Genomic DNA, 12,925 nt, shown 5'->3' on the forward strand with positions numbered 1-12,925 from the left:
CTTACCTACCCCATTCCCTAACCCCAACCATCACAAAAACCCTTCTTGTACCTTAGATTTTCAATAAACATCATCTTGTTTGATTTATAAGCTTGTTTCCTCATGGGGACATCAAAATGTCCCCACAAGGTCACAAAAACACTGGTATTCCTACACACACACACACACACACACACACACACACACACACACACACACACACACACACACACACACACACACACACACACACACACATTCAATTCAATTCAATTCAATTCAATTTTATTTATATAGCGCTTTTCACAAAAGTCAATTGTTTCAAAGCAGCTTTACATAAATAGAAGCAGTGAAAAGCACAGAAAAACGACAGATAGCACAACAAAATACATGATAGCATGAGCAGTTAAATTTGCTGCGGCTATGACTCAATATTATAAGTGCACATATTACTAAAGCAACGTATAGAAGAGGAAGCTAGGTAAAGCCCAAAAAGGCTGCCTCCCCTAGGTGAAAAACCCCCTAGGAGAAAAAAAAACCCCGGGCTTTTATCCGAGGAAAAATAAGTCCTAGGAGGGAAAAACCCTTGGGAGAACGGAAATGGAGATTTAGCGGAGATTAAGCGGTTCTGCCGGTGATCGTTGGTCAGGTATCAGCTGGGCATAACGTTGAAGGACGGCCAGTAGATCAGAGGTGTGCCGACTTTCACATCTACCGTAAACATACACACTTACATTCAGTCAAATTTCTGTGCCATTTTGTTAAAACAAACATTTCAAAATTCATTAAAAACTACAAATAAATTTACTATTTGAAATCATATTTATTTTTAATGTCCTTTCTAATGTTTATATAAACATAAATTCACAAAGTGTATCACTAAAGTAGTGATTTCAGCAGATCCAGTGAAATGAATGGGTCTCTATGGGCATCTGCTGGTCGAAATGATTTATTTCCTAAACTTTTATGTTTTTTTCTAAACACCTGATGGCCGAATTCAACACATATCATCTAGATCAATATCTAAAAACAATTGTGATCAAATTTAGATCATAATTTATGTAAATATTTCAAATTTGTTTATATTTTACAGGCAATCTCATGATGTAGTTGAGGAATTTAGTGGTAAACAGGTACAAAAGTATTTAATATCTCCCAAAACACAGCATTAATGTATAGATGGGAAGTAAACAAAAAAGATATATTATTTGTATAATTAAAAACGTATATATTTTTGTAATCAGCCTTTTAATCTCTGGGGTCATTTTTACACCCGCGGAACTATAACGTAAACAGGAAAAACGGGTCTTAAAGTAATTTATTTATATAACAAGCAAAATAAACAACACATAGATTACATAGGAAACCAAAACATTTGTTATTTTCGACAAGGTATTTGTTTAAGAGTTCAGTTTAACAACTAGTCAGACCATTAAACAAACAGAAACAGAAAATTTCCGACCAGACGCATAATCCGATGAAACCGTCTATAAGACCATTCACATTAAAATGTACTGTATACAGTACATGGAACATCAGAGTCACCACTTTTTTGATGCTGGTTATCTGCTTTAAATAGGAAAGGCTGGGTTAAACAACACCACTTTTAAAATCTGAACAGATTTAAAATGACTAGGCTTGCCGACATTGTAAATGTCTTCAGTAAAAAGACTGACCTGAGTTTCTTGACCCCATTGCTGATGGTTTAGGATTTGAGTACTGGAGTGTGATTTCCTACAAAACCTAATGTTTTCATTTCCTCAGACTTCATAGAATCAAAATTATAAATATGCACTATTCTACATATTGGCTTGTTGCAAACAGCTCCGATGCAAATTTTAGGGAGGAAAAATTAGGAGTATTAACAGTGTTCTCAGTTAACTTTGCTTAACCAGAAAGACCATGTTGGTCTGGTTCACAAGGATATACATTTATGGTTGAACAAGGATATACATTTATTTGGTTGCATGTAAGCTGGTGTTTAATTAGGAGGTTGTGAAATAGTAGGTGAGTAATATGCCATTGAATTCTTCAGGGTGTTCTGAGCCGATGGGGATGAAGTCTGGTCACATTCAGGACTACCAAATTACAGCTTCCAGCATCTTCAGAACTCTCAACATGGACATGTTCACCTGGGAGCCTGGTAAAGCAAGACTGGATAAGCAAGGGAAGGTCAATGCCTGGACGTCTGGACACAGCGATCAGTCTCAGTGGCTGCAGGTAATGCCCAAAGTATATTATAGCTGCCCGCACGGTGCCGGCATGATGTCATTTTCGTGCAGCCCAATTTTTGAGACCGCGTGGATGGTATGTGTACAACAGGGCATGCGAGAGAAAAATATTGAGAGTACACTATAAACAACATACACAATAGCAATAGAGAGCGGTTGCACACACACACAGTGGTTGCGGTTGTTTCTTCCAAGAACAGAAAGCTAAGAAGCATTTCTTCTCCATAATGTTTGATTCATATTCTTTGTTTTCTTGTTGATTATTTTAACTTTGTTTGCAATGGTGGATCCGCTACTTTTCCTTATCTATCTTAATTTGTGAAAGTATTTTGATCAAAATAATTAGTACAAAACCCAGCAATATTTTTACATGAAAGATCATTCTGTCTTCACATGATTCTCTACACAGACCCTTAGCAAAGATCAAAGCTTGTGGTGAGCTCAGGATTTCAACTATTAACTCCCTGAATCGAAGTTTCAACAAAATCCCAGTTATCCTTAAACTCTCTAGACAATCTCTTTGCAGCTTGTTCACTCAATGTTCATTAAGTTAACTGATTGCTTTACCTCAAGCCTCGGTTGAAAGCAATTTGTTTTAGAGTGGTGGGGGTTCGATGGTAGGCAGGTTGTGACATCATTCCCTGTATGTCAAATACTGATCTCATAAATATTAATTGACTCATGGTGATGTTGCCAGGTAATTTCCCTAGAACGTCCAGATGTGTTAACTAACTAATAAGTCAAATCCTTGGTGTAATAATAATAAATAGATGTCCTGTACAGATCCTGACCTTTCTTTATTACCTTTTCATATAAATTAATTTATCAGAAGTCTGTATTAAGACTAAGAGCTATTCTCCTAGATGTCATTACAAAAATGTTAATGATGAAATTAATTGATTAGATATTTGTTCACATAAATGCATGTTTGTTCATTGCTCTAATTAGGCAGAGCCGGCGCCAGACCATAACTAACAAGGGGGCACACAATAGCAACAATAACTTGCAAAAACAAGACATTAAAACAACAAATAGAGTGCAAGCACACACTCATACAACTGGTACAGACTGTCAGCTCATTTCCCGTATAAAGTGCAAAAGACCACAAACTATGCGCAAAACTATTGAACTTTGACCGCGGCGTGAGCGCTAGCTGAGCTCCGCTGCGCTCGCTCTTTGCTCGACGCAACAACAAACCGCCCTCGCGCGGCGCAAGCCGTTGAAATGAATGGGTTTCATAACACAGCGCACACAGCGTCCTAGCTTTAAAAAAGCCGCTTTACCATAATCACGTCGTAATGCTGTTAACGGTCTATAGCCACACTTTACATTTAAGCTTCCATAATTTAAAACAACCCTAACTTACCTTTAAAATAGCTGAAGACGGCGTGTACGAACATTAAACTTCCCTAGAACAGTGTCCTGTAGATTTGTAAATTCCAACTTGACAGTCAGTCTGTGTTTGCATGAAGTCAGATGAAGCAGGCGGTGCTGGTTTGTTCTAAATGTTCTAATATCCATATTTAACACGATCCATAAAATGCCGTGAAAAAACACGTTGCTAGTATCAAGTCACAAATATGCTAGAGACGTAAGACGGGTGAGACGCGGCAATACATTCAATCAGAGAAACTGGTCTATTTTAATTAAAGAAAACATATATCAACTATATTTTCCTCATTTGATTACATTACAAGTCATGAAACATTCAATGTTTAATTTATTTGAATTATTCTTGATATATATTAAATTAATAAAAAACTTTGTAGCCCCCCTACAACAACCTGTTTGGGGGGCACTGCCCGCGAATGCCCCCCCTTGACGCCGGCCCTGTAATTAGGTATAGTCAGTCATCTTTCTTAGTGCAGGGTAAAAATGACTTTACTTCTTAAAATACTGTACACTCCAAAACATATTATTATAATTTATACCACGGGTCTGTTGAATGCTGTATTTTGATTGGTTGAGAAATGTTCAGTGGGTATGCATTAATTTCTGATAACCGCACACCTAACTTGTCAAATGTCTTAAAAATAGGCACCAGAGGAATGTTTGTGGTAACCGTGGTATAAGAGCAATAATTGACTCCAGTCCTTTGAATTATTTGAAAATGCGTCGTGTCGCATTGCACCTTGGGTGTGCATTATTTTCTTATAATTCAATGGCCCGTCGGCAATTATTCCTTACATAATGTTATTTTCAATCCAACATTGGGTCAAAAAGGGACAAACCCAACCCATTGGGTTGTATTTTGCTGGGTAAAATTTAAACATTTTTTGTTAATTTAACCTAATGGATGGGTTTGTCCCTTTCTGACCCAGTGTTGGGTTGAAACTAATGTCAGGTTTTAAGAAAGATGTACTATCTAAAACCTCAGCCTACTAAATATATACATAATAGGTTGTACCATGTTTTTCCTACAAGATATTGGATATTTTTCAATAGCAGATACTATAGTGAATTGTTAGGTTGCCTCAGTTTTTGTCCCAGCAGAATAATCAATAACAGTGACATAACAGAACAACTTTCAGCTCAATAGATTAATGGAATTAATCAAGCTTAATGACAAATTAAGTATTCTTATTAATCAAGACAATTGCAGTTCTGCAAAGGCAAGAATTACTTTACAAACTGCAGTAAAATCAGAGACCATTTGACCAAACAGGGCACGCATCAGGGATTTGGCCAAGTGTTGTGCTAAATCACTTTACATCGAATTCTGAGGAGGTCAGGATTTCTCAGATTGAGGTATTTTGTGTAGTTGCTTTTTTAGGGAACCATTTTATGGACCAGAATCCTTATAGCCTTAACTTACTGATTTTTGCAACTGTTTCTTGCATCGCTCCATTGAATTCTTTTGTAGATTTTGGTATTCTCAGTCATTTAGACTGTTTGGCCCCTCTGACATATTTAGTCAAACATCATCAGTATTGTGAGACTTAAAACGTTCATTTAAAAGTTAAGTAAACAGTTTTACCCAAATACATTACGCTGGCTTAATAACTGCATTAAATGAATGCATAAAAAGTGCTATATTGAAGGGCAGGTTGTTTTAGTGATTTTAAGCACCGGGAGTCAAACCAAGTCACAAACAACATTAATCAGTGGCAAGCTAATGGAGAGAAACGTTGCGACAGACATAAAAATAAATAAGTAATCATGTAATCATGCCTGGATTTTCTGGAAGGTCACTTAAATTGAAATGTATATAAATTCCAATGACAAGATCGTGGACCCATTTGAATAAACCAATTACTCTCCAACCTTTTAAATACAACGCATATCAGCTTTTTTATTCCTGTTTTGACATACTGTATAGCATGAATACCTTTTGATGTTTCTGTTGATTGCTTCCAAACATGCTGAGTCAAGCAACAGACAATGACAACTCCCGTTCTCTTTTCAGATGTTGCTCTAGCCTGTCTGGGTTTAGCGGTTGTCTTCTCGGAATTTGAAAAATTCCCTTTTACTCCCCCTCCTCGACTTGTGTAATGAATCGATTTAGTGTTCTCATTTGCGGTTTCCTGGGTTTTCACCACTACACAGATTTGACCTCAATCCCATAGAGCGACTTTTAGCCTTCATCAACCAGGCATGGGAAAGAGCACTCAGTGGGTGTTTAGATTAATTATGGATCTTAAGCCAACTCATTATGAAATATATGCATGGACAGTTTAATAAATCCGCGTTATAAATATTAAACCTAGATCATACAAGAGGTTTCATACAATCCCCCAAATATAATCCTTGAGACGCCTGAACAGAATAAGGTCGTTTAAAGCTTGATTTTACACAACTTACACAATATGACTACTTGCATTAACCTTTTCTTAAGGTTGTCTAACAGCAAGATGTAACTCAGAATTAAATTTAGGAACATCTTCTTTGTAGTCTTTAAAAGCCTTTAGAACTGCAGGTACCCTGTTATCTCTGTCTTAAGCTATTCACATTGTACTGTAACTATTCACCTCTCTAGAGAGGAATATCTTTTTTTTCAGTGAATTCCATACCAGGACAGATGTGAAAGATGCATGACTTTGTCAATTATATCCAAAGCTCAAAACTTGTTCTGTGAACTGCCACTCACAGACATATTACAACTGAATTTAGTTTCCTTTTAAATGAGGTACTGTAGGAATATGTTAACGTCACATCAGGTTTGTTAGAGGTGTGCATGTACAGTAAGTCTTTTTTTAAATGTTCCCTTAAGGCTGCAGCCTCAAAAGATTTTGACTTTGTATTTTATTTGGCTGGAGGTCATTTTTTGACAGGAGATATCTTACTGTCTAATTGCATCAGATGGTGGGAGATCTAGCTATTGTTAAGAATATTTAGTGATAATTTATGAATTACTTTGCACGTTTCTGCGCTTTTGTGGTTTGGAATTTGCCACAGGCAATGTTCTAGCATATTGAACAAAGTCACTTTAAGCTTATGAACAAGTCTTCATTTTTGATATTTGCTGTCTGTAAAGTTGTTAGAGGGTAGAACATAAAGTGACCTCTACAGTATATGGGGTTTAATAGTTTATTCATGGCAGTATTTTAAGGGGGCTGCATGTATTGCAACTAAAGTTTAGTTATGCCATTTACCATTGCTGTCATTTTGATGATTTCACTTTCATGTTAAAAGTGTGCATCCCCTTCATCTGAAAAGTTTTGACTGCTCTACAATTATTTTTATTTGTTCTCAATTTCATTAACATGAACATAAGCTCTTGAGACCAATCAGACAGATCCTGAAGCGTGGTCATTTGAAACCCAGAAGCAATTTTCACAGTGACAGAGATGGGAATTAGATTAGAAGCTTTTGGAAGATGCTTGAAGATGAGATGTTGAAATCTTCAGATGCCAACGGCAACTGTGCCTCAGTTCCAGCTGGCAGAGGCATATTAGTTAATTATGCATATTAACCATGTAACACAGAGAGTCTGCCAGAGTGCACTTGGCTCTGTTTAGAACTTCCTTATTGAAGAATTATCGTAGCAATGCAAGCATATGCTAAATGTTATGCTGACCTTTCTAATACAGCAACAGTTGCTACAAAAAAGCCTGGGAGACTGGGTTTCATGCTATAGTTTAAAAGTTTTTCATGTTTGCTCTTATTTAAAAGGCCCCCGAAATCCAGTCTATTAAAGGGACACTACACTTTTTTTGTAAACAGGCTCACTTTCCAGCTCCCCTAGAGTAAAACTTTTGATTCTTACCGTTTTGGAATCCATTCAGCCGGGTCTGGCGGTACCACTTTTAGCATAGCTTAGCATAGTCCATTGAATCTGATTAAACCATTTAGCATCACGCTTAAAAAATAAACAATGGCACTCATATAAATTAAAGGGGTAGTGCCACCAAAAATTCTGTCATTATTTACTTACTCTCATGTTGTTACAAACCGGCATAAATTTCTTCGAACACAAAGGAAGATATTTTGAGAAATGTTTTTAACTGTTTGTGGACTCATTCACTTCCATAGTTGGAAAAAATAGTACATTCCAAAATCACGTTTCCCAAAGGCTGACGGGGTTATCAATTTTCCATGCAACACACTTCACAAATTTTTTTTAAATAAACATGGGGATTCTGCATGATATTGACAAAGAGATTATCTTTTCATCTGACACTGGGTGTATTTAAATTTTGCCTCTTTATCTCCATCTTTGTTTGAAACATACAATTGCAGTTATTTATGAAGTAATTTTGTGCGGAGTAATGTTTTTGCTTCGCATATGAATGTTTACATCTGACGTGTTTGTTCCCACTAAATGGAAACGTAAATGTTTCAACATAAATCATGTTGCTAATATCTTACTTGTTCTCAGAGGATGAAAACATCTGTGCCAGTATTTAATCCATTTAGATGTTGATAAGCCCTGTTGATATTAACTCTCGTTTTAACACGAGCTCTTTCGCATTCACTTTTTACTGGAGGCTCTACAGAGTTTCAGCTTTCATTGTTTTAACAACAGATGATTCTCCAGATGTAAGAGTGTTAATTCAATGTTTACATGATATTTTCCAGCATACCGTCGCTTTGCAGATACTTTACAGATTAGATGCCATTTAAAAGGCCTCCAGAATGAATGCCTTTAGATGACAAGTAGTAGCCAGGTTTTCTTCTTTCTGTTTACAGACATAAAGTAATCATGCAACAAATTATTTATTTTATATTTATTTTCCACGAAATCCAACCTAACTAACCTTTGACTATGCATACTGTGTTAGACTTACTTCTACTTATGTATTGCTGTTCTTGTGTTCTATTTGCTAATCTACTTAAGTCACTTTGGACAAAAGTGTCTGCTAAATGACTTAATGTAAATGTAAGCAAGCAAATTCTAAATAATTTTTATAATTTTACTGTTGCGAATTGGGGTAAGGTACAGTAAGAAGACAGTTTTGACAGTTGTTAAAGAACTGTGTCTCTTTAAAGAAGCCCCAGTGCAAAAACTCACTACAGTATGTTGAGGTTTTTTTATCACTACATATCTAATAATCCCACTAAATAACAGGTGCTGTGTAGCTTTTTTATGATATGAAGTAAATAAAACTATATAAAACAAAATATATACTATTTCAATACCCTCACTAATTGTGTAATGCATCTTTTTAAATAGTTTTTTTTTTAATTGTTTATCTGATGCCAAAGACTAAAGCATTTCTCATTAATGTGAACATGGACCACAAAACCAGATGCAAGTCGCACAGGTGTGTTTGTACAAAAAAACAAAAATACATTGCATACGTCAAAATGCTGGATTTTTTAAATGCCAAAAATCATTTGTATAATATGTAAAGATCGTGTTCCATGAAGATATTTTGTACATTTTCTTACAGTAAATATATCAAAACTTTATTTTTGTGAGTAAATGCAGCAAAATCACAAACAAAATTGGACAGAAACTTGCCTACAAACAACGCTTTCCATTCCTAGGGTATTCCCTATTCAAGTTTGGTTTATGTAAATGCTTACAACTTCCCCCATTCAGTCAACAAAGTCATTAAAAGCCAGCAGAGAGTGCTAAAACTAATCTTTTCATTATTAATGTGCGTGATAAATACTACATTTGGGCTTTGGTCTTTAAATGCTATTTTCTCAATATTAAAATTTTTGCACTCTTAAGTTCCATTGTATCTCAGCCAAATATTGTCATATCCTAACCATCCAAACCATATATCAATGGAAAGCTTATTATTATTTATTTAGCTTTCGGAAGGTGTACAAATCTCAATATCAAATATTGACCCTTACTACTGGTTTTGTTTAGGGTCACACATATTTAGCTAATCTTTAATTAATAGAATAAACTCAAGTGGAAAACATGCTTATACACTTCAATATAGTATTAACTTTTTCCGTGCTGCTGATGAGTTATCTCGTCAATTTAGAGAAAACGGTTCCCTGCCAATAACAAGAAGAAACCTACCCATATTTGAGAGGTGATAAAAAGAGAACAAATGAAGATAGGATGTAACTTTTTTAAAGCAGAGTGAGGAAAGATTTAAATGGATCTATTGGAATAGAAATTTATTTATTGTTATTTGAAATGTGCACATTTGCTAGCTGATGTGCTAGTAGCTTTCTATACTCACCCAGTATGTTTAAAAGCAAGGTAATGTCTCCTCAGCACTTGTTTTTGACAGGTCATAATACATTTTTATGGACGCATTATCCAAGTATTTGTGATGTTTCCACACTTCCACAAGCCGTTACTCTATCTCCACTGATGTCTGGACATGTACACGAACATGTAAATATTAAATGAAACAAATAACAATAAAATGTAATCCATTAATTAATCAAAATACTTTTTAATGTAACTTTTTTATTTTAAATACGTAAAGCTGTTACATATTTTTCTTTAATATAATAAAGATCTCTTTAGTCATAACCAATTAAATATTTTAAAAAACAATAATACTAATTTCTCAGTAGAAATACAATCAGAAGCTGTAGAAAAAATACCTGAATACTGAACTATACTCCAACAACTTTCTCGGATGCCATTTTAATATTTAAAGCTTAACCTTGCTCTACCAATCTCCTTTCCTGTGGACACATGCACAGGATGATCTCAAAGACAGTCAAGGATACATCTATGCTGTCTTCAAAAAACAACTAGTGGATGATGTTATCACAGGAGACCGGAAGAGAATCAGATATTGGATTTGCACAGGCCTTGATGCCTTCCTACCTTGAAATGTGTCCTCTGAATGCAACATTTTTCAGTTTTTGGATGCAGCATAGAAATAGAAATATTAAAGCTATTGTTAAAATTCACACAGTAATTACATATATTTTGTTTTTGTGATGTGTGATGATGTGTCCAATCTAAACCTTTCCAAGAGCGCATCTTAATTAATATTAACACATAACAATTCCATAACACACATTTTTACTAGAACACTATAAAAATGGCTGGGTTATTTTTGACCCATAATGGGTAAATATTGGACAGAACATGTGCTGCTGGGTTCAAAACTGACCCAATGCTGGGTTATTTTAACCCAACTTGTGGGTTATTATACCCCATGGTTGCATAACAATAACCCAACATTGGGTCATGACCCAAATTTACACAAAATAACTCAGCCATTTTTAGAGTGAAATGACAGGGACAGACCTGGTTGTGGCGGGGAGGATATGACTGAATGTCGGTGTCAGTATCTGTGCTAAGAAAAGATTGTGTACAGCTCTTACAGTATATACTTTAATTGTTGGGTGATAACTGGCTAGGTCTAATTGTGAAGAATGACATAGATTTGACATCTCTTTAAGTGGGTGGATGAGGTATCGTGGTAGATGGTTTTTAAGTCTCCTGGTTGTGTGGGCCTGGCTTCTGCAACTTAATGCCCATCCTTGTGCCAATGGTGTGTTGATGTGCAATGGTGATGGCATCTTGGATGCATCTAGGGAGTAGACAGTGTTTTAAGGGGATCTTCTCCCCTCCAGTGCTGTGGCTGAGTCTTACAGTCTTGAAAGTCAATTACATCTACAGCTATAAATCGATTGCTGCTTGGTAGCCACTGTTTCCTTTCTCTACCATTATTTAGTGCTTGTTTAGTTTGTTTGTTTGTTTGTTTGTTTGTTTGTTTTTCTATTTTACTGTTTATTGTCCTTCAAGTGAGCATTCAGATCTTGCCAAAATTATATGATTTGATCCTGGTGTAATCATTTTTATTAGTATTTGTGTATTTGTGTACTGTATGTGGGTCAATGACAATTTTTGTTTTGCTTTTTTTCAGTTAAAAACTTACTTAAATGCATAAAAAGATAATCATGTACAAAATGATGTACTCACTTTAAGTTAAAAAACTAGTTATTTGTAATTTATCTTATTTAAAGTGTCAACATATTATGTGGTGTGATCGTCTAGCCATTTTTGCTGTTTGGGAAATGTTTATGAAATTACTCTTAATTTATTAAAATTTATTGTCTGCACTATTTGGCATGGTTTCCTACATTTTTATTATCCTGTACAAAATTACAAAGTATTTGTATTTATATTTTCCTCATAATATACAAACAAACATTGTCAGGGGATGTCCACTTTGGTACTTCTGTGTAGAAATCCATTAAAAGACAGGAAGTTGCATCATGTACCAATTTGCCAAGGACCAATGGAAGCAGCATAAGTGTGTTACTCTCTCTCAAATTTGGATAAATCTGTTTTTATGGCTGGTATGTGGCTAGTGGCCTCCAAAAAAGTATATATTTCTACAAGTATATATTTTATTATACATTTCAACATGACCTTTCTTGGGAAGCTAGTTTGTTATGTTAAGGTGGCCAATTTGGTGCCTGAATTTGTAAAAAATAATTTGGAATGTTTTCTATAACCGATATTTGTCCTAGATTTGCTTGTGCTCTTTATTCAAATGATGGTTTAAACAGTATCTCATAATAGTGTAATTTGGAAAAAAAATTAGAATTTGCAATAAATTTAAAATTATTTAGAGCATTTAATGTAAGTTTGGTAATTATTTCTAAAACATTTTATCAATTTTATGTGATGTACAGGAAAAATAAGGCTGTTAGCTACATTTATGAAGGCAACTCTCAAATTATAGAACAAACATATACTATGATATTACACTCAAAAAAATGAACTTTCGCCTTTGCAAGTTTTACTTAATCCTTTCATATTGTGATTACTTAAAAAAATTAATTTAACAACGTGAACTTAATTTAATTGAGTTTATTTAACAAAAATGTGTGTCTGGTCAGCTTTACTTTAAAATTATTTGTTCAGCCAACATAACAGTGTTGTGTAAAATTAACAGATTAATAAAACCAATACAGACTGGCATCTCATTTGCTGATGATGTTGCAGTGTATTATGGGTAATTGTTGTTGTTCTGGCACCCTCTTGCAGAAGTGTAGCACCATTAGATAAGTACCTGTGGCCAACTATGAGTGAATTAACTTGTTCTGATATATTATTAGAATAAAAACAAACAAATTAATGGTTTGAAATGTAACATTTCATTTCAAATATATTTGTGATATACTTTATAAGTTATAATTAAGAGGCTTATATGATTAGTTGTATTAAGCAGCTGCACTATTATTGGAGTGTTAAGGAGTTATTAGATAAAAGGGGTGGAGCTTATAAAATGGCATCATTCAAATTTTTGTCATCATTAATTAATTTTTTATGTACAATCAACTCAACTGTTGTTTGTTAAGTTTAACTAATCTTCTTTTGTTAAATGAAC

The 12,925-nt window shown here is 34.7% G+C and overlaps 1 protein-coding gene across 3 annotated transcripts in view; it reads left to right on the forward strand.

Moving 5' to 3' along the window:
• edil3a (EGF-like repeats and discoidin I-like domains 3a) overlaps positions 1-12,925 on the forward strand; it is a 237,402-nt gene that overhangs the window by 180,050 nt on the left and 44,427 nt on the right. For all 3 annotated transcript variants that reach the window (XM_065266725.2, XM_065266726.2, XM_065266724.2), the window contains one exon: positions 2,015-2,199. In XM_065266725.2, coding sequence (XP_065122797.2) covers positions 2,015-2,199 — 185 coding nt within the window. The remainder of the gene's footprint in view (positions 1-2,014; positions 2,200-12,925) is intronic.

The sequence above is a fragment of the Paramisgurnus dabryanus genome, chromosome 5 (assembly GCF_030506205.2).
Source record: "Paramisgurnus dabryanus chromosome 5, PD_genome_1.1, whole genome shotgun sequence".
Lineage (NCBI taxonomy): Eukaryota > Metazoa > Chordata > Actinopteri > Cypriniformes > Cobitidae > Paramisgurnus > Paramisgurnus dabryanus.